Source organism: Taeniopygia guttata, chromosome 1, assembly GCF_048771995.1.
Source record: "Taeniopygia guttata chromosome 1, bTaeGut7.mat, whole genome shotgun sequence".
Classification (NCBI taxonomy): Eukaryota; Metazoa; Chordata; class Aves; order Passeriformes; family Estrildidae; genus Taeniopygia; species Taeniopygia guttata.
In genome coordinates, this window is record NC_133024.1 from 111400397 (window position 1) to 111422935 (window position 22539).

The 22539-nt window shown below is 41.8% G+C and overlaps 2 protein-coding genes across 3 annotated transcripts in view; one reads left to right on the plus strand and one right to left on the minus strand.

Annotated features, from left to right (window-relative positions):
- The window catches only part of TMPRSS2 (transmembrane serine protease 2), a 25174-nt gene extending 22738 nt beyond the window's left edge, over nucleotides 1-2436 (plus strand). The window contains exon 16 of the transcript XR_012058270.1: nucleotides 1134-2436. The gene's annotated coding sequence lies outside the window, so the exon portion shown is untranslated. The remainder of the gene's footprint in view (nucleotides 1-1133) is intronic.
- Nucleotides 1628-19707, minus strand: LOC100218402 (interferon-induced GTP-binding protein Mx). Of its 2 annotated transcripts, none has more exons than XM_030283816.4 (14): nucleotides 19606-19707; nucleotides 16550-16871; nucleotides 14852-15044; nucleotides 13896-14033; nucleotides 12444-12598; nucleotides 11158-11296; nucleotides 10478-10676; nucleotides 9719-9797; nucleotides 8700-8822; nucleotides 7804-7945; nucleotides 6410-6568; nucleotides 5831-5907; nucleotides 4317-4556; nucleotides 1628-2436 (listed from the first exon to the last, which is right to left on the minus strand). In XM_030283816.4, exons 2-14 carry the CDS (start codon nucleotides 16775-16777, stop codon nucleotides 2203-2205), a joined length of 2106 nt encoding a protein of 701 aa, XP_030139676.4. In that variant the 5' UTR covers nucleotides 16778-16871; nucleotides 19606-19707; the 3' UTR covers nucleotides 1628-2202. The 2 variants fall into 2 exon arrangements, with proteins under 2 accessions (XP_030139676.4, XP_030139686.4); XM_030283826.4 differs by having other exon boundaries at nucleotides 16550-16905; nucleotides 19606-19668.
- Nucleotides 19708-22539: the final 2832 nt, after the last annotated feature.

Here is a 22539-nt window from a genome sequence, read left to right on the forward strand (position 1 = left end):
GTCACACCCTATTTTGTCATTCCTCCTCATGCTGCCTGGAGCAATGTGTCCTTGCCTCTCCTCTAGGTGTGAGATGGGTGTTTGCAATAGCACATCCTGGGGATGGGGGGATACTGTGAAATAACCAAAGAGTTTAAAGTACTTTCAAAACAGAAATGTTAAAATTAAATTGTTACAGGTATGAGACAATTTTTCTGTGGCTTCTTGCAGCACTGCAAGCCACTAATAGCAAAATAATGTACTGGGAGAAAGAGGAAACTGGCTGCAGTGTTCAAGAAGGTTGAGGGAACTGGATGTGGGGGTGAATGGGGATATGACAGGGACAAACCCTCTCCTCTTGGAAATGACAACATCAAATGCTGGTATAAACACATTTTTTCTAGCTGGATGCAGACATTACCTTTGGTTATTAAGCCAAATCTTCCATGTGAAAATTCATTAACACAGTGTGTGATATATTTTGCATTGGCTTCCATGAAATGAAAAAGCTTTTGGAAAGGTTCTCCTTTTGTCGCTATTGGACACAAAATAAGTACACAAATGCTTGGCAAGTTCAAAGGCCAAAAATATTGTTTTATTCGAGCATCTGATATTTATAGAATTCCATAGGTGACTTCAGATTGGAGAGTGGAATTACCACCTCTCCAGCCACACTGGTCAAACCAACAGTCCATCAATTCTCTCACAAAGAAGAATGCAAAACAATCATTATTTACATAAACAGTGAGTGAGAACTCCAGTAGAAATATGTAAACAGATCAAAAGGCTGAAAAAGTTTTATGAGAACTTTAAGACTTTCACAAAAGAACTATAAAAGAAAACTTATCACTTTTAAAAATCAGGGCAACACTCCTTGCCCTGGGAGGGAAAGGAGAAAGGCAGCAAAACACATGCTGAGACACCCTTGTAATGTTTAACATCCTGGGAGGTTTCTTTCCTTTTGGACATCCAAATTCTGCCCTCTGGTGAGTTGCCCCATCATTCTTGAAATTTCAGGTGATGCTGCAGACATCTGAGAGGAAGAGCCTCTAGGCCTTCTGCAAATCAGACAGCTGGGAAAGGAGGCTGAACAGAGCCAGCAGTGTCTGGATGCACTAGTCACATAAAGGAAAAAAACTTTCTTTTCCTTCTAGGCTGGAAGGGTTTCGTGCCTGCTGTGTGCTCCTCTCTCCCTCCTGGGCTGAGACTTAGTGGTGACACTGCAGAGGTGTGTTTTAGGTGATGGCAAGAAAGAGAACAACCCCAGCAAGCCAAAAACACAAAGGGAACTGCATTAAACTTCGTTGAGGAAAGCTAGATAATTTGATTTCTACAGTTTGTGAATTATACAGCTTCCATCATTAAAAAGAGAAAAAAAAAACCCCAACAAAACACATAATCCTCAGAGTGTTAGCTTTTTAATGATTATTCCAGTGGTTGCACAGAGTTCACAAAGGAAATGTTCAAAAATGGGATAGTGTTTATTTAATCACAACTCCCCCAGTGGAGCTCTTTATGCAAAGGCAGCTCTTTGCACATGTTGTATCGGTGGCGAGCTGAGCAACGAGGGAACAGAACGGGCGGCTGCTCCCCTGTGAGCTCTGCTGTCCCAGTTATAGCACGGGCACAGATGGAGGCGACACGGGACTTGGGGTGTAACAAGATGGATTTATTCAGTGAGCCCCAAGACCCTCCTGGGAGGATGAACAAAGGTTTTATACCAGAACTCAGGAGGGGTGAAGGAACAGCAACCAATGAGGGTAGAGCAGGGGAGGAGTTTAAGGTGGGACTAACATATCACAAACCTATCAGGGGAAACAGGGGAGTGGAATAACACAAAATAACCAATGGGGTGTTGAGTCTTACTAAATGGACGGAATGCTCTGGAAGAAGGGGAAGGGGCTAGAAGGAATGGCAGAGAATGTTCTGGGGAAAGGGGCAGGGAAAGGGAGGATTGACAACTTGGAGAGGAGGGGGTTAGGGAAGAGCTTGAGAAGATTGACAACTGGGGAGGGGAGGAGATTGGGGAGGAGGGAAATTAACAGACACCGAACAAACATCATTTTAAAGAAAAAACACACCACAACACATATGATTATGGAAAATAAAAACTGAACACCAGAAATTGGTATCAAAAGTCTGGGCTGACACTACATTTTTTTGGGATTATATGAAATTCTTCAGTAATGCTAGTAGATGAGGAGAAAAAAAGTGAAAAACAAATTACAAGGAGCTGAATTCTCTCAGGTACTGGAGAGCTTTGGTGAGACGCTCAACTCTTTGGCTGAGGCAATTCCTGGTTTTAGCAGCTTCAGAGTCCTCATCAAGGAGAAAGTTTACCTTCTCTTTATCTTGCAGAAGTTGCAGCATTGAGGTCTGCACATTTTCTCCAAAGTCATGAAGGACAGAAGACAGGATGATCAGAGGTATCTGATTGGTGAGGCGTTTCCTTGCTTCCTGCGAGATGGAAGAAGAAAAAGGCAAAATACTAAATTGGTAAAAAGAACTGAAAAATGAAGGGTCTTTAGGTAATTGGGTAAAAAAAGTGGTTCCAAGGTCTTAAAATGTTAGCCTGAGATACTGTTCAAAAAGGGAGTGATGCTATGAACAAAAGAATGTTTCCAAACAATGTCTTTTGTGCCTGAAATCTAAAAGTTGAGAGTAATGGGGATGTCAGCTGTTGCTTTCCTTCCCTCAGCAAACTAAAGCCAAGGAAGAGTGTTCTCTTCCTTCCCTCAGCAAACTAAAGCCAAGGCAGAGTGTTCTCTGCTCATCTCTGTCAGCTGTCACTGGGACAAGCTATAGGAGGATATTCCTGACAAACAGAACTTGTGCCCAGTTTCTGGTGTCCCACCTGTCTTCACTGAATGCTAACAATATGTTTTGATGCAGGTAATCAGAATAATTTTCCTAAAGCTGGTAAATTCCTCTATTAGAGTATTATTTAGATGGTGGTATTTAGATGGTGTTTCTGATGTGGTTGTCCTTTTAAGCTTAAGACAGCTTTGGAGGAAGCTTTAGCCTTAAGGGGAAATGTCTTCAGCAGTAGTGAGGCCAGACTCTGCCTGCATTACATTAATTCATGTCCTCACAAGATAATCTCCTGTCTGACCTGACCAGCTGCCTGGTTCATTTATGGATGCAAACTTGATCCAGAAGAGCTTGTGGGGCCATTTCCCCATGGAAATCCACAGGGTTTGGGGTGCTTTAAGGCAGCATGAGGTTCTAAACCTCTCCCAGCTCTGGGAAGTGCTCTGAAGTGCTCACCCTCCTGGTGCTGGGTGAGCACTTAGACCTGAGTGCCTGGCTGCAATTGAGAGGTTCTGTCCTTCTTTTTGTAGTACAACTTGAAAATGGCATGCATAGGTCCTATAGGGTGTAGGCAGCCATGGACGGAACTTCCCTCTCATTCAAATTGTATTTGGCCTTGCACAAGTCAGTCCCATGGAGCTGTGATGGTTTGTTGAAAATAGGTCTCAGGGCATTTACAAAAATATTTAACTGCGGATAAAACATATAGCAGAATGTGTAGCAAGGTGGGATGGACATGCTTATGCACTTATGGCTTTGTTTCTTGTTCTATGAAAGCCAAGGGTTTTGTCTTCGTCAGCCTGAGCAGCCTGACCATTTAATTGCAGGAATTTGTCACACAGCCTGCTCTTGGAATTCAAAGTGAGCTGCTACCTACCTACCTTCCTGAATTATTAATATTGAACTTGTTGTTTTCTGAGGGAGTTTTACAACAAAGCAAATCTTAATATTGCATGTTCTCTTTTCCTTCTTTAATATGATTCTTTGTTAAAACACCCCATTTGTCTTCAGACACTTCACTTACAGGGTGCTATCTGCAGTACAGCAGATGCACTCTGATCTCTACAGACAGCTGATGTATTTTAATGTAATGTTTTATTATTGTTCCTCCTCCAGCTGTAGAAGTTTAGAATCTGACTGCAAGCCACTGACACCACTTTCTGCTGGCTGCAGGAGTGTGCAGAGTGGCTTGAGGATGATCTGAGCCAGACTGGGAGGTAGCTAACAAGTGCTTTAGGAGCCAGCTGTCACTTTGGCACCTTCAGGCTTTTCTAATCACCATATCCTGCATCCTGCAACCTGCTGATACAGCCCAGCTTTGCCCTGACACTCTCATCCCTGGTCAGAAATTCCACGTAGTTTGCAGAGAAGCTGAGCATCTACCTGAATGAGACACTGAGATACCCCCTGGCTATTCCCTGCACACTGCTAGCGTGGCATACAAGGCTCTATTGACTCCAGCAAGATCTGGCTGAGGGGGATTTGCTGTGGCATTCAGGGGGCAGCAAATCTGCCTGTGAACTCACAGAAAAATAGGCACTGGTGTGAGAAGCCATCTCCACGGTAAGAGACGAGTCCTTTGGAGCAAACAGATACTTCAGATCTTTTTCTGAGGACGTGTTGAAAGCATTTTGTGCCTTAACAGTATTTAAATCATGAGTGTAAAGGTCATCCTGGCAGTACACGATTCTCTCCATTTTAAACTGTGTCCGGATAAGTCTTTCAGCCTCCACCGCTTGCTTCTCTCTAATGTCTTCAATTTTCATCTAGAAAAGAAAGGAACAAGAAGTTCTGAGACATTTGCTCCCTCTGGGAAGGTGCCAGTGCTTAGCAGCATCCCCAGGGAATGGCAAGGTGGGCACAGTGTTCAACTGCCCTTGTGCAGCACTGTCTAATCCCAGAACATGGGAACATGGAGTAATGCTTTGCACTGTGGTCTCTCTCGTGAAAGAGCAGGAAAATGTGGCAGTTTTGTCCCCTCCTTACACACGAGTGGGATCAGCCCAAACCTGGTGCTTGAAACCCAAAGGGAAATATCTGCAGTCAGCAAACCAACCCTGTCTAACCCTTCTGTGTCTGGTGCTTTTATTGCAGCCATTTGACTCTTTCTGGCCTTTTTGATACTTCCACCTAAAAGTCTGTGGGGTTGGCAAAGTTCCCTCTGTCATGCTCAAATTCCCTTAAAATGCTTTCCTAACATCCCTAAGAAAACACCCCATTCCTTTTCTCATGTCCAGTGTTGGCCACAACTTCTTCCCTCTTCATTCCTCTCACTGTGTTACACCTAAACACCCTGCCTGAACACCTCTGGGTTTGTATGAAGTAATTTATTTGTTCACTGTCTTGTTGGCCTGGGAGCTCAGGAGGGTTTGACCATGCAAGTGAAATAGCAAACCACCTATTTCACTCACATTTGCCCCTGAGTTTCCTTTTTCAGCAGTACCCTGTGAGTGGACTCTGTTTCCTGGCTGCCAGCATTGCTTCTCATCTTTTCCTCAAGCTCTTTCTGAGAAAAGGCCTTCAAGGACAACCACACCACTGAATATATAGGTGGTGTCCTTCAAGGGTATCCACCCTAAAACATGCAAATGCCCAAACTGTGAACAGCCATCTTCTAGTTTTTTCATGGCTGGATGATTTTTGGTTTGTCTGCTCCTGCTCCCTTTCATCAAAGATGAGATTCCTGCACTGGCTAAAACCCAGGCTTGATTTCAGAGAGGAGAAAACAGTTGAGCACTCTGAGAAATCATTGCAGGACTTGAATCTGAAATTAATGATAAGCTCTTCAAGGTAGCCACACCAGGTTTTCTTTGCACTGTCAAGAATGTGGGCAGATTGAATAAAGAATGTATATATTAGATCTTGTCAAAGCTGTGCAAAATGCACTTTCTTTAGTGCCATTATAATCATGCCGCCATTTTCAGACTCTTTCTTACTTTCCTGCAAGAAATTCCATACTTGCATAAGGTGCCACAATCATGGATGTATTTACAAATGCCATTCTGTCTTTTGAGAATCTCAGGTTATAGTAGTGCCTCACCTTGGCAGCTCTGTTTAGATTGTGAAAATTAGCAAAATTCCTGTTAGCGAGTTCAATAAATTTCTCTTCAACCAGTTCTAAGGGAAGAACAGAGAGACAAAATAAAGTCAGGTATGTAAGTGAGGATTTTAAGCTATTGTTAGTATGAGATTTGGGAGATTACTCATTTTCTGTATCCATTCAGAAATAGCTGAGCTGCTGTACTGGTGCACTCTGCCTTTATGATACATACAAACAAGTAGAAATTTAGATTTCCAGGTCCAAGAGTGTGACCACTTAACACCAAGTACTTCTACTATACTGTTTCCTTGCTTTGTTATTTATTATAGCTATTTTCTAATTTTTTATAGTTATTTTCTATTTTTTATAGTTATTTACTAATTCCCTTCCAAGAGCCAGTGGGAAAAGTATTAACAAATGCTGTTAGCATTTGTAATAGCAATCCCCAAGCTGAATCAGATTTACTTCCACACTCTGAAGGATCCTGAGAGCATCAGTGAGAACATCAGCTCCTGGAAAATAAACTTGTCAGGCCCAGCAGTGTCCCCCAACAAGAGCCACCCATGGGTTGGGCCATACTTATCACGTTGTTCAGGATTTCAATTGCTGGCTCCTCCAGTTCTCTGATCTGCTCTTTTATAATGTCCTCAAAAGTCCTGTAGTTGCTGAAGCCTGGGATTTCCCGCCCACGGTACTGGTCTTCATATTTACACACTTTACCAGGGACCGCTTTTTTAGCTGCAATGGTAAAATAACATTACTTTGCTACTAAATCACTCAATGTATGCGTTTCAGGTTTAAGAAGGAAGTATATTTCTCCTCTTTGATTTGTTCTTGAGAGGAAAAACTACTGAGATGATTTTTTGTTACCACAGAACAGAGCTAACACGTTGTTCTCTGAATGAGGCATGTCACACATTGCATCAAACATCTGACTGACAGAAATTATGGTGGGCCACAAAAATTCTGGTTCTTCTTGGTATTTTTACCCTCACAGAAGTAGCTGGCCATTACCAGTCACTTCCAAGTTTAAAAAAACCTAAACAAAAAAACCCCTCCAAGCTCACTAAACACTGTTTCTGGGGAATCTACTGTTGACTGGTTATTTTTATTTAAGATATCACAGTCAGTATTTCTTTGTTGATACTGTACAAATTTGCTAATTTTTTGTATGAGGTATCACCTTAGCCCAGAGCTAAAGTGAAAAAAACCCCACCCAGATTCTAAAATATTAATAGCAATAATAAAATAAAAACATTAAGAGTAAAAATAAAAATTATTATCTAGATTTTTATTATTTATTATTATTCATATAGCACTTGATGCTATAGTCTAGTTATGGTGTTAGGGCATAGGCTGGACTTGATCTCAGAGGTCTCTTCCAACCTCATTATTCTGTGATTCTGTGATTCTGTGATTCTGTGATTCTGTGATTCTGTGATTCTGTGATTAGTGTTGCTGTTACTTAGAAGAACAGTTCAGAAAATCACCAACAAATTCTGTGCCAGTGTCTTGATTTTATTGCTGTGCTGGGAGAGGAGAGACAAGCACTGACCTCTCTGTAATGACAGCATTTAACACAAACTGTGTCTGTGTCCCCAGGACACCACAACAGATGGATGCTCCTGGCTTCTTGCTCTTAATTTTCTTGGAAAACATTTACTGAAGATGCTGTGTCTGGGTTTAAAAGCAAGGGGATGGGCTCTCAGGTCAGCTGCCAGGATGGGTTCACAGAATTCACAGAATCACTGGGTTGGAATAGAACTTCAAGATCATTGAGTCTAACCCAGTCCCAACACCTCAACTCAACCCTGGCACCACATCCAGTCTTTTCTAAACACACCCAGGGATGGTGACTCCACCACCTCCCTGGGCAGCTATTCCAGAACTTTATCACCCATTCTGTAAAAAACTTCTTCCTAATATCCAACCTGTATTTCCCTTGGCACAGCTTGAGACTGTTTTGTGCTTACCCCTCGCATCAGACTCCAGGAGGATCACGCCCCATGAGCAGAATTCCTTGCGGACTTTGGTGAACAGTCTGACCTCATCCCCAAACAGCTGCTCCTCTCCCCGTGTGCTCTGAGAGATGTCTTGGTTGAAGAGTTTGATCAACTGCAGTGAATCGAACAACAAGCAGGCAGTTTAGTGAAGTTTCATTTCTTCAGATTAATTTCTGGATATTAAGCAAATCAGCAGTTATTTGATGTTAAAGCAGGGACAGAGTTCATGAAAAACATCCCTTTCCTACGTCTTTCGTGCTCTTAACTCCTGTTTTTTTTCTTTTTTTTTTTAATTTCCCCCCCCATACTGTAACAGCTAGAGGAGAACAAACTTTATACTCTTTTGTTTGTTTTTTTTTTCCCCTGTAGACTTTTAGAGCCATTTACTAAATTCTAATAGGTCAGACTTGTATGAAGTCTGGTGAGCTTCCATAAACACCTCTAAAGCCTACTGAAGACTTACTCAGAGAGTAATTCCATGAGATGAGGCACTTAGATGGACGTGCAAACCACATTTTGGTATCACGAATACGTTTGATGTTATGTGTGTAAACAATGGGAAACCTTCAAAATGTTGAGCATGCATCAATTTGTTTTCCCTTGCTGAGATGCATGATTTTGACCCAATCAACCAAGTTGTTTAGTTTTCATGTCCCATAATCACAGGAAAAAATTTTTAGACGAGGCCATGAGCTCCTGTGGTCCATTATTTTTGCAGGTGTGGTTGGTCTGTGTTACCCTCACTGAAATTATGGATACCTCAAACTTCCCAGTGGTCCATGCTGATGTTTTGATAATTTCAGGTGGTTTCTTTTTCTCCCACAGTTACCTCCTTGCTCTGCTCTGTGACCAATACTGATACTTACATCTGTGAGGAAAAACAGTCTCTCAGACTCTGTTTGAGGTGTGCCTCTGTTGTACTTTTGCAGCTCCTGCAATGTTTTGTGGAAGGTGTCACGAATTTGGCTCTCCAGTGCTGGCAAAGTTTTCTGGGGAGGAGACAGAAGGACATTGAGATAGGTTGAACCTGTCTGATTTTGGAAGGAAAACAAAATCCCTCTAAGAGTGATCTACACCTGCGGGGGATCTTTGCTGTTTTTACAAATCCAAGAGTTTGCTGTCAGTGTCCTATGCGTGGCAGTGGGATAACACGGAAAAGCAAATATGGCCTTTATTGAGGGAAGTCAGGATTTCCTTGAGGCATCAGGCTGGACTTCACTGAGATCTGGGCAGAACAGCTGCAGTCTAGGGCAAAATTTCACCCACAGTGAACCAAAGCCAATATCCTCACAGGCCGTGCCACGAAAGTGGTGACTGCTCAATTCCTGATGGAACATGGCTGTTTAGTTGCTTATTTTTGGTAAATTTACAGAAATAATTTTTTTCTCACTTGAGACTGAATTTAGCTGTTCCCTATATTTTAGCATCTTCTCTTGATGATGCAGATATATTTATACCAAATAAAAACCCCCAATACCCTTACACAAGTATATTAATATAATAGAACATCTTGATGTTTAGAAGACATTTTCAGTGGAATAGAAATCACTGTTTCAGTAAGCTGACAGTAGTAACTCATCACCCAGGTGATCAAGACTCATAAACAAAAAGAAATATCATGGCTGTCATTGAAAAGGCGGGAATTATGAGCCACAAATAGATGAAATAATTGTTTTACTGTTGATCTGCAGTTAAAAGGATAATCTGAAGACAGAGCATGGGGCTTTTTACCTCTGCCTCTCAGTCCAGTTTGTTCTCTGATCACTGAGTTGAAGGATCATTAAGCACATAAAGATGAAATCCAACTGCAGTCCGAGGTTGGAGGGTTGAACTTGTTTTTACATATTTGATACAAACAGCTCAGTATGGGACTTCTGTTACTTACAATAATGTGTTTCACAAGCTCATCTGTGAGCTTCTCTGCCACACGGGGGATAGTAGCCTTCCCTTCTTCCATAATAGCCCTGTGAAAAAAGAGGAAAAGGTGGGTTTGGTTAGCCAGGCTGTTCAGGGCAAGGAGGCAGCACTGATGTTCTGCTCTGTTTTCACTAATTCTATTACACAATTTGGGTAAAGAAGGGGTCTCTGGGCCATGCTGGTGCAGATGTGGCAACAGCCCAGGACTCTGGGTTTATTCAAGAGTTGTCTGACAGCTACAGACTGAGCAAAGGGAAACAGAGAAAAATCTGAAAAAAGCAAATTCTAACAGCAGATGAATGTGCTGTTCTATTATTTCTCCACATGTGAAGTTCACAAGTTCTCTGTATTACATTCTCTGAGTTATCTGGGCAGCCTGTGTCCTCAGCACAGCTTTTCTCGTGCTGTTCCTTTATGTTTTACAGTCAACAGAAATACTTCAGTGCCTGATGGAAGTGTTCAGATACTTTAACTCGAATTCTTTGCGACTATTTGGAACTTCTGAAGTTCACAGCAACTTCCCCCATGTATTTTGCATACAAAAAACTCCCAAAACATTTTAAAAAGTTTATTCAGTATGTAGAAATCTTCTGGGTTACTGAAACACAATCCTACATGGGCAATGAGAAATATTGAGTATAAATTATACCTGTTTGTGACCCCTAAACAGTTAAATCTCAGCAAATCAACAACATGTCTTTGATGAGAACATTTCTGTGAGGAGTACCTGAAATGTTTGTGGTTCTCAAAGAAGATTCTCTCCTGTTGGATTGCAGCAGCCAAGGTCAGTTTGTTGTGGATGTCCTGCTGCCCACGGCACTTCACAATCATGTAGCCTTTTTTGAGGGGGATTACCCTGTTTCTCAGTATTTTAACAATAGCCTCTTCAGTTCCCCTGTCCACGAGGTCGGGTTTTGTGAGAATTCCTGTGAAGTTAAAAGAGAAAGTTAACCACCAAGCAGGAACACTCTGTACCATGTTTTATAAAGAAATTTTTTTTTTATTCTCTCTCCTAGAAAGTTCTATGCTCCCAGGCTGTAAAAGTCACTCTGCAGTTCCTCCCACCATGCCTTTTGCATTGTAAACCTTTCTTTAAAGTTGTTTTTTTTTTTTAAGCAAAGCTTTTTTACTATTAACTTCAGATCAACTACTATTAACTGAGATTTTCAGCTTTCAGTTATTCATAACAGGAGTGCCAGCAAGAAAACAAACAAAGGGATTCTTGGAGCTACTCAAGAACTGTGACTAGAAATGCTTGCAAATATATTCTTTAGGCTGTTTTATGGGTTTTTCCCCCCTCTTCTTCTTGTAGCTAATTTCACAGAACACAGACCATCAGACCTCATGGCAGGGAGAAAACAAATACTTGACCTCCTTTTCAGCTCATAGCCTAAAAAATTATCTCACCTATTGTCCTTTGTCCAGTAGGGTCCACCTCTTGAGCCATTTTCAATGCTTCTGTTGTTGCAATATCCACGTTACATGGCACCACTACCAAATTGATTGTCTCTTTGCAGCCAATAATTCTTTTAAGTAGACTTTTGATCTGCAATTCAAAACAGCAGTGAGGAGGTTCAGTGAAATTAGACACTTGCTTGTAGGATGTGACAATTTCTAACAATATAAGCAATTTCTTGATGACATTAAATGCTATATGTGCTGAGGATAGTCTTATGTGCTAGAGGATGGTATGGAAAGGGACCAGCAGAAAAATGCAACCCCTTTCCTTATGTCAGGATTAATCCAAATATCTGGCATGAATGAGACCAGACTAATGTTAAGCCTGTCTTGACAGCTGCATGGAGTTTAACCTCTTGTGCATATATAATCTTTCAGTATAGAAATATTAAAGGTATTTGATATCTAACACATGTAAGAAAATCAGGTTCTGGTGTGTAGGTAAACACTTATGGAAAGAAAGCAAGCTCAATTATGCTGATAAATCTCAGATTTATATCTCTGAAAGGAGCACAAATGTCTTCAGCTTATTTTTCAGTGGAATATTTGCAGGAAAATTTTAAAAAGCACCAAAATGAAGATGCACATGACATCTAGTTGGTATTTTTCTATGTTTCAATGCCAAACAAAATGAGTTCCTCATAATCTGCATTGTGTAGAAGCTCCACAGAGCACTATTGTGCTTATTGCACAGTAAATCAGTTATTTTTTTTTCCCCTGGATTTTGGTAATGATGCCTCTCTTTTCTACTTCCCACCCATCCCAGTTTCTGACAGGCTGCAGTGCTACAGACTCCATCTCTGGAGCATGCAGACAGGTGGGAACAATGGAAATGTTTGGATTTTATCACATTTGCTGCTTTTTTCTCAACACAAGAGAAAGATTGCTATCTAACTGTAGAATTAAATTACTCTCCTCCCAAAAAGTAAGCCCAGACAATCTAACCTTGTCTCATTTCTATTTGGTATATCTAGTTTAATTTCGGCTCCTCTTATTCCAAGTTCCCATTTAAAGGTATTTTAGGAGAAACAACACACCCATCTCCTGCACATCACCCTCACAGCAGGCCTTATCCTAGCAGAGTTTTATTTGCATTCCCCAGCATTTCTTCCTAAAACAGATAGAGGAAGAGCAGAGATCCTGTCCACTTATTCTGTTTACTTCACAGAAAGTCTGCTGGGAGCCCTGAAGGGATGAGCCCCTGGGCACAGATTGGCACATGAGGCTGAGTTTACCTGGTCCCCGATGTCTTTTGGCTGGTCCCCCACGGCCACTCTGGCAATTCCAGGAAGATCAATTAGTGTCAGATCTGGGACATCAGGGGAACGAACTTCCAGGGAAATTAATTGCCCGCTAATGGCACCTCTAGGGCCAGCCACAATATCCTGGGCTGTGAAAAGAGCAAGGCAATGGATACAAGCTTTAAATGATGCATCAAACCAAAGCTGAACACAATGACTTTGAAGTGTACCGACTACCACCTAAGCTTCTTTCAGGCTTGGCATTTTCTTTCAGATCCAGCCACACACTTAAATCCACTTATGCAAAAAATCTATGGAAAATATAATCCAGAACAAGTTGATGTGAAGTCCTGTTGGAATATGAGCTGTGATATTTTACAGAGCTTATATTTAGGGACTCTTGTGTATGAAGATAAAATGCATATAAATAAACCACAATGAAAGGGATCAGGTAAAACACTGGTCAGTTGTAGAAATGCTTCCTCAACAGCAAGAGACTTAGTAAGCATTATTTAATCCTTGGATGTCGTGAAAAAAATATAGGTGGTCTTCTATATTCTTCACATTTTGATAGGGAGATTGAGAGTAAATTGTCCCAGATACTACAAGGCAATAATGTTTGAATTATGAACACAGAGAAGCAAGGAAACCCCACTCATTTTCATCAGAGATTTTCAGCTCTTTAATTACCTTAATTCATATCAATTGCCTGGCCAGTTTTGAGAATATTCAAATAATGTGTTGAAAAGCTAATTAAAAATATATAAATAATAAAAATTTGCAGAGCTGTGCTAGTCAAGAAAGTAAGGACAATCCAACTTTCACATTTAGGGCAAGTGCTTGCTGCCCTTTGGGTAGGAGCACTGATTCCTTACCCAGCATGAAATGCCATAACAGTAAAGTTGAGACATGTGAAGGAAATGACTGAGCCTGTGGTCACAGTACCTGACAGAAACTCTCTGTTCTGCACTCTGTCTTCTTGCAATTTCCTCCAAAATAATAACATTTCCAGCCAGAGACACCTCAAGCACTCTCTGGGCTTTTGAACTCATGACAGGAACCATTTAGGCTCCATGCTTACAATTTGACAGACAGCCTCTCCAAACCAGGAAACCAGGAAGCCACCACACAGGTAAGGACACAACCTGTGACTTTACCTTGGATCAGGATAAAAGGATCATGGATCTAGTGGGTGGCATCCCTGCCCGAGGTGTTGGAACTTGAAGACCTTTAAGGTTCCTTCCAATCTAGGCCATTCTGGGATCATCATCATAAATCATCTTCACCACAGAAGCACCGGTACAGCTCCCTTGAGAGAACTGAGTTTTGCTGACCCAGCTGCTTCTGCTCTGATTCCAGCTCTTGGTGTTTCTCCACAATCACCGTGGATGCTGTTCAGTCTAAGAGGAGTATTCAGAGGAGATGGGGCCAGCCAAATCCACTCACCTTGCCTTATTGCTCTGTCCACCTCAGAGGCGTGCTGGAGATCCAGGGTTACATTTCGGTAGGAGATCTTCCCTTGCCATGCCTGCCCTTCAGGCAACCTCTTCAGTTTAAGTTCCAGGGGACATCGAGTGACAATACCTGCAGCAGTTCCAAAGGCAGAGGTTGTGCATGAAACATGGCCTTGAAGTGTGTGGTGAACAGAGTGTTGCCTGTGTCACACCAAAATGTGGAAATGTTCCAAGAGACGCTGCCAGAAGGGACTTGTCCAGCTTCCTGCTCAGAGCAGGACAGTCACCAGTGCTAGATGAGGTCAGCCATGGCTCTTCCCAAACATGTCTGGCCCTGCAAACCTCCACAGATGGAGTTTTGCTCCTCTCTGGATGATCTGTTTCAGAGCTGCAACTAAATCCTATGAAATACCTATCCACAACTCCAGCCTGGAAGACTAGATTATATTGTAAATTCACATGGAACTTGCAGAATTTATGTGTGCAAAAATACACACACAGAGCTGGAAAGTGGATTTTCTTGAACTTCTTTCAACAATCATCTCTGACTTATGCTTTAAGTAAAGTTATTTGTACACTTTACACATAATAGTAATAATAAAAGATATCTGTAAGAAAATGTATTTTAAAAAACCCAAGACAATCCCAAAAGCAAATTTAAAAACTGGTTTTCCATGTGAAATTAATACTCTGCTGCACTGCTGCTTTCTGGGAAATGCAGAGTCAGCTAGGTAATCACACTACACTTCTCACTCCTGGTCTCTTGACCACCTGGAACATGTGCCTTAAATTTAGCTTGTGGTGCCTCACTCACACCTCCATTTCTCAGTCATGGTGTTATCCAATTCTAGATCAAACAAAAAAAAGATGAAAAAAAAAAAAAGAAAAAAAGAAAAAAAAATCCCTTCCACCTCATCAAAGAGAAAATATGAGAAAGTGAATTCTTACCATTGCCCCTGGGGAGAGCAACACCAGACAGGGCCTCGAGGACAGAACTTTTCCCAGAGCTCTGGTCTCCAATCACTGCAATTGCAGGCAAGGACAGGTCCTTTTCTATTCCAAGAGCTCTCAGGCTGTCCACAAGATCAATGCAGGGTCGGATCTTCTCCTCATATTTGTTGCACAAGGTGTGCTCTGCATCCTGTTAAGAGTTAAACTTACAATGAATTTTCCATAGTCAAAAATTAAAAAAAAAGAAAAAAAAGAGATGCGTTTTCTATTCGTCGATCTTTAGTAAAATTGTTTACTGGCATCAAGCTCTACTTCATATCACTGTGCATCCTTCCATCTCCATGTAATAAACAGGTGTCTGTAAATATGAAAGAAAGAGTTGAGGTTGGTTCACAGACCATCCTTAGTAAAAATAACAAACTTTGGAAGCCGTCCTGAAAAGATAAAGAACACATTACTAAGTGTGCTTTGTTAATTTTTTTAATAACAGTTTTTTCAGTGACTGCCATTTTCTTCCACTAATCCACAGATGTACTGAAGCATGTGTATGCAAATGAAGACTGATCCCAGAAATCACTCAATTTGGTAAAAAATAGCTTATTAGATCTTTGTTTTGGAGTTTGAAGGTTTAGTTTGTGCACAGGCACAAAAAGAGTTCTGCTGTAACATTCTTAACAGGTGGCTGAAATCTTTTAGATCATCATGGCTCTTTCTTCTTTGCCTAATTTTAGGCTCCCATAGGGCATGAATATGAGTGGGTTGTTTTAAATGACTGATTATTATTGTCATTTTCTGGGTTTGACACAGGTCCAGATATTAACACAGACTCTTCATTTATGTGAAAACAAAACAAATAATTTCCAGTCTTTGGCAAAACTGGTCCATCTGGCTGTTAAATACGGTCAGCTAAAGTATATAAAGATCAGCTTGGTTTCTTATCCCTGTTCCTCTCTCAGTGTTCCAGCCTGACTGCTGCAGTTAGATATTCAATTTTGGGAGCACCAATATGTTTCAGACATATTGGGCCAGGCATATTCAAACCGGATTTTTTGAAAAGAGAAATTGAAGTTTCTCTCCATCACTTTTATCCAAGAAAAATACCTCCAGAAGTATGTCTATGGATCAGATGCACTCAAACAAAGCAGATGTTTTGGTTCAAGATGAGGAAGGCAGCATAAATTATTGGAGGCAAGCATTTTAAACCCTTTTTGGTAACCCCTGCTCACTCTCTTCACTAAAATGTTTAATAGCTAGTAAATTCTCAAAAAACTTCAATAACTGTGTCACAGACATAGAACCAACCTGTGTTCAGTGTTAAATATCCAAGCAGGTTATAATAAAACTTGCTGTGCATTTCTGTTAAGGGTTAAGGAGCCTCAAGAAAAAAAACCCTCAGCTTTTATGATTTCTGTTCAACATTTGTTGCTAGGATTGAAACAGACACATGTCACACATTAAATTGGCTTTTAGGCTGAAGCCATCTCTTTTTTTTAGACCTGCATTATTAATGTCTGCATATTAATTGCAGATACCTCTCTTGATACTTACATGAATAATTACTAGGCCTCATCCCAAAAGTTCTCCTTAAACCTAACAGATGCAGATTGCCCAAAGAGACAAAGGAATTAATTTTGGGGCACAAAGTGAAACAACAGAGTAAAAGTGGGGAGGATCTGTGCCCTCCCCTTGACTTACTGTGGCCTCTTCTCTGGAAAACTCTTTCTCCAGGTCCTGGTCATAGTTAGGTTTGCTCTCAAACAGCTCCTCTGACAGGTCAGGATCTTCTTCTGGTTCCTCTGGTGGGAGAGGAATTTTAGCAGCTTCTGGAAATGGTTTTACAAAAGAAAATACAAACCCCTCTTTCTTTAGGGTATTGTTGGTCCTTTCAGAAGGTTGTTTGAATGCTGCCTTCTTTTTATCCATGGTCTGCTGATTTATTTGGCTTGAATGTATCTTGGCTATGGTGCTTCACTAAATATTAATCACTGCCTGGTCCAACCACTCTGAGGTGCAGCTTCTGAAACCAAACAGGAGGAAGTGAGTGACTGCACCTGGCAAGAATGATCAGAGCAGAGAAAATCAAACACCTCTTTTGTTTCCTGATCCAAACCCTTGGTAGGTACCAACTTCCACAGCTCTTTTCAAATCACTAAAATTGCTCTCCAGAGGATAGACTTGAAACATTTCTCCCTATCTCTCTTATGCTTTTATTTTTTGATATTAAAAAAAAAAAAGCCACAGGAAAAAACGGTATTTTGGTTTTGGGAAAAAAAAATGTTACAACAGGTTTTGCAAAAAGCCAATTCTCCTCGATGAAAAATGTTGCTGAAAGGTGTTTGGAGAAGTTCAGTCAGTATCAGGGCAGGATTGGAGGGAATGTGAATCCTTAACTTCCTGGGCTCAGAAGTGTAGGGCTGTGTAGACATAGTGCCCTAGTGCCCTTCTCACCTCTTCTGTGGAAGAAATACTTGTCAGAGGCAAGTCTGACATCTCTTTTCTAATCTCTGTATCTTGGTCCCCTCCTCTATAGTTTAAAACCCTCTGCCAAAAGCAGACTTTTCTTCACATGATGTTAGAGAAGGGAGGACTAGGAGGCTTTTTATTTCCTTGTTCAGCATTTCCTTATGGAAAAGTTTTGTTTTCTATGAGTGACTGAGGAAATTAGTGGCTTTTGTTGTGACATTATCCAGGGAAGACAATTTCCGGAGAAAGTGATTTAAGGAAAAAAACCTCAAGAGTCCTTTTTCAAAGCTAGATTTTTTAGCCTCCCTCTGCCAAAACCAGGATCTGTTTAACTCAAGCACTTCGAAAAACAAATTAGGAGAGCCACATATTTGCTTTACATAACTTCCTGTTCTGTTAAGTTTTTTTTTGGTTGATTTAAGTTTACAGGCTTTCTAATTTAAACAGATGCCGAAATAGGATGATCTGATACAACTTGTTTTCAATGTGTAAAACAAGTTTAGAAAAAAAACACACATTATAGCAGAGCAGTTGACAGGAGGTTGTGGGCCAGGCATGAGAAACTGGACACAGTGACTGTGTGAGCATTTATAATTAGGTTTATTGCTAGTACAGTATGTAGATATTGGCAGTGCAATATCAAAACAACAACTTTTATCATCTATTACAATGGATTATTATCAGGTCATGGTCCTTCTGCTGAGTCACAAGTAAGATCCCCTTGTTTCCAAAACTTCTCAGAGCAGTTTAGGTGCACGCTGTTCCACTTTATCTCCGGATTTATTCAGCAGTCCATGTCTAAAGGGTTACAATATGCGCAGGTTCAGGTGGAAATGTACAGATTTCCAGCCTTTGGCTTTGCAGAATTCACCATTGCAAAGCAAAAAAGCACCTCTGAAGCTACTTTAGGATTTTATGCCTGTATTTAGGTGGACCTTGGGTTTTTTAACACCTTTGCAAAAGCACTGGAGCTTGTGGGCATCCCTAGTGGGGATGGGGAGAGAAGGGGATGGGGAAAAATCAACCCAGAAACTTCTTGCAGTTTTGTGACACCTGTTTGCCCTGTTGGTTCAGCCTCCAGCCAGTGTACACCAAAGTCCATCACAAACATCTCAGTTCCTGATCTCTGGAATGAATTAATTATGCAAACATCCAGCCATCCTGCAATACCCACCTGGCGTGTTTATTCAAGACAAACCCCATGGCAATCACAGAGGTGGAAAGACGTGGGGAAGGCTGAGGATGCTTGGATTATCTTTTGTCACCCTTTACAAACACCAAGATGGGGAGCAGACCACAGGGTGTAGAGCCAGCACAGAGGTACCTGCAGGGTGGGTTCTGGACCCTTCCCTGTGCCACACGGGCATAGCGATTTCTTTGTGTACAGAGCCGCGACAACATCGGATGGAAGAAAGGAGGAGAGGAAAACAAAAAAAGCTGCAATTGTAAAGAGCTCTTCTACAATGGGCCAGAAGCCACATGTGAAACATTACACCTGCATGACGTGGTGATACTGAAAGTCCGCCAAAAATTTCCTCTCACCAGAGCTGGACCTGCCGCCTTTGTCAGGATAATACTGATTTCCTGCAGCTTTACCTTTAGAATTTGCCTGTGTGAGGCAAATTCTCTAAAATAACACGAAGCACTCTGCTGTACACCCACATCTGCACAAATACCACAAATAGATAGTTCTGAAGAGGAGTTCCTATGTTTTTATCTGGTTTTTTTTGGTTTTTTTTTTTTCTTTAGCTTTGCATCTGTAGAAGATGAAAAGCCCCTTCTAAAAAAATCCCCTCTCAAACCCAAGGTGCAGAGCTGCAGTGCTGAATCCACACAGTTCCTGGATTTATTCACTCTCTGTCCAGCAAAAGGAGCACATGGATTTCTGGCTGACACATCCTATGACCTCATGATATTTGGGTAAACCTCACAGTTCCTGTGTTGTATGTTTTTTAACTCCAGCTGTCTTCTCAAAAAGAGAATGAAGCAATGCAAAGCTTATGATCCTACTCATAAATAGTGCTGGATAGATCATCTTGCTCAATAATGGCTAAAAAAAAATTAAATGCCATCTCTCAGTTGTCTCCTTTTAAAGAGGAAATAATACTGACATATTTTCTTTTTTTTTTTTTTTTTCCATCCCAGAAAGCAAAAAATCCTGCTCCTGGAAACCCTGTTTAATCACACTTACTGTAGACACTTTATGCAGCCTTGACACATTAAAAGGAATGAAGATAATAGTAAAAATTTGCATTACTCTTTTTAAAAGAAGGAAGGGAGAAACTTACCCTTGTAAGTGCCCTGTAGAAAGGAGAAACAGTGACTTTCTGAAACTTCTTCAGATGCTTTTTATTTATAGGCTCCACCTTCCTATTATGACAAGAAGGAGCAGAAATGAAAGTAATTCTCACAGGAGAAATGTTTGGCTTTTGTGGAAGTGACCAGGCTGTTTCAAAACACCAGAGTTGCCACGAGTGGGCACCACTTGCTTACTTTGCACCTGGCTCAATTTAGGACATGGATATCCTAATACATGAACTGTGTCCACAGAGAAGGGGAGACCTCACAGCCAGAAGTTCAGAGACAGGGAATCCTAGAATAGTTTGGGTTGGAAGAACATAAAGATGATCTTGTTCCACCCCTCTGCCATGGGCAGGGACATTTTCCACTGTTCCAGGCTGTTCCAAGCCCTGTTCAACCTGGCCTTGGTCACTTCCAGGGATCCAGGGGCAGCTACAGCTGCCCTGGGCAACCTGTGCCAGGGCCTGCCCACCCTCCCAGGGGAGAATTTCTTCCTAATATCCAATCTAAACTACTTTCTTTCAATTTAAAGCCATTCCCCCTTGTCCTACTACTACCTGTCCTTGTAAAAATCTCTCAGTCCTCTTCTCACTGAAGCCTCTCAGAAGAGCAGCCACACCTCTGTACAGCAGCCCAGCCTTCAGCAGATGATATCCAGATTAATTATTATATCCAGCTAAGCTTAATTATTGCTGAACTTTTAGTGAATTGTGAATGATTAATTAACCGCTGTGTAGCCTTAGGAAGTTTAGCACTAATGCAGCAAATGCATTTATCAAAGGCAATTCTGAATCTGTTACAGCTGTCACCTCAAAACATAATTCTGACTTGACAAAACTGTCTCCATCAAAGGCCTTGGAGGGGCTTTGTCAGGCAAATGTGAAATTTAAGGAGACAGCTTTGTGATAGCCCTGGAAATAACAATGTAACATGTTGGGTCTTTTACTTTAATTTCCCTGTTATGTTTAGTGAACAGCAGAAATGAAAATACTCACCACACACCCGAGTTCCTCGTTCCTTGGCTGTATTGCATAATATGATGTCAGGGACGAATGGCAGAGTTATTTGGAAATACCTGAGCAACAACTTGCCTTTTCTCCCCCATAAAAAGGCATCTCAGTGAGTCAGTGCACACACACCTGGGGCAGAACCTGCTGGTTCAAGCTGCTGTGCCCCACTCCCACCAGTGTTGCCTGCTGGGGATGCTGGTCCTGTGCCATCCAGGGGACCCTTTCAGCCTCCTCATCCCTCCATGCAAAAAGCAAGTGGGTGAGGGCCCCCTCCACAGGACAAGTGTTGGAACTCAAAATGTCCCTCAGACATTTTTGGAGGTTCTGGGCCCAGGTCAGAAGCATTTGAGACCCCGGCAGGCAGCTGGAAACAGCTGTGATTTTGGATTTGAACCATGGAACGATTTACCAACCTTGCAGGAAGGACAAGAAGTCACAGAAGTTTAGATGTTATAGTAGAAGTAGTTACAAAGTAGAGGGAAGAAATTTTTAGTGCTGTACAGGGGGGTTTTAGTTTTGTACATGGGGGTCAGAAGTTTTAAGATGGAGGGATTTGGGCCTGTCCTGTCCTCCCTCTTTCTTCTTCCTTCCCTCCATGTTCTTGGTGATGTTGGCACTCACAGATTGGTTTAGAGTAGAAAAGCACCATTTAATATAGGTAATAGGCATTGGGGAAAAACTGTAACCATGTAACACGTAATGTACCATATAAAAGACAGCAGCAGCCCTGGGCAGGGAGAGAAGAAGCAGTCGGGAGTCAGAGAGGATGTCAGGGGGTGTGTGTGCCTCTGCCTGAGCTGCTGAGCAAACCACAGCAGCTCCAGGAGAAAATCTTTTAGATAACTTGCAATAAACTGCCTTGAGACCAAACAACAGAGACTGCTGAGCCTTTCTTTGGAAGCACGGGTTGGAGGAGAAGTTTTTTCACCACATGGAGCCACCCCCGACCTAGGGTGGTCTTCGACAGGCAAGGAGTATTTTTTTCCACCTCCCAGTGAGACTTCACATCCCAGCCAGGGTGGTAAATCACGCCACCATTCACCTGGGGATGTCCTTTGGCTGCCAGAGGCTGAGGGTGTCAGATGTGGGTGACAAGACAGCAAAGTAACGCACAGTGTGATTTGTCTCTGTTATGCACTGCTTCAGGACAATCCCATGTTGTTTCTCATGACTTTGTGGTGTTTTCTCAACATCACTAGGTCAGGATGCTTCCTCTTCTTCTGTCTTTGCTCTCCTGCCCTCATTTTTTTTTGTGTGTTTTAGTGTTTTTTCTCTGTTCTTAATAGGCTCTAAGCTGTTAAGCAACACCATTATACTTTGCTCAGTCAGGGGCTTTGCAAGCTGGATGCAGGAATGCCCCTTGCTTCTCACTCCCTCTGGTTTTGCCCATTGTCTCGACTGATCAGCTGTTCTCAGTTCCTGGCTGTTCTGGTGGGTTTCCTACTGCCTTACTCAGGCCCATGGGTCTGACTGCACAGCAGCCACACTTCTCTGGACCCAGCTCTTTCTCCTCACTCCTCACTCCTCACCTGGCAGTGACCCAGGGGATTTGTTCCCCAGCTCTGGCTGCAACAGGACACCGCAGTTCTAAACTCTCCTGGCCTCTTTCACCATTCCTATCCTTGCATTTAATCGTGCAGGAGATCAATCTGGGGGATATTCTAAGTCATGCTCTTGTCCCAAAATAGCTTTTCCCAGCCTGTGTGAAAAAGGCTGATCCTCACACAGAGCTGAGGTATTTCCTTTATTTACAGAAAAAGGTGCTGGGTGGCTAATCCACAAAGCCAGCCCAGTGACTATCAAAACTTGTTACTATTTATACACAAACAAAGCCATTCATGTTCTCTGGCCACAAGTCACAGAGTTATCTTATTAACTAGTATTTGATTTTCTAGTCATTACATTATTCTC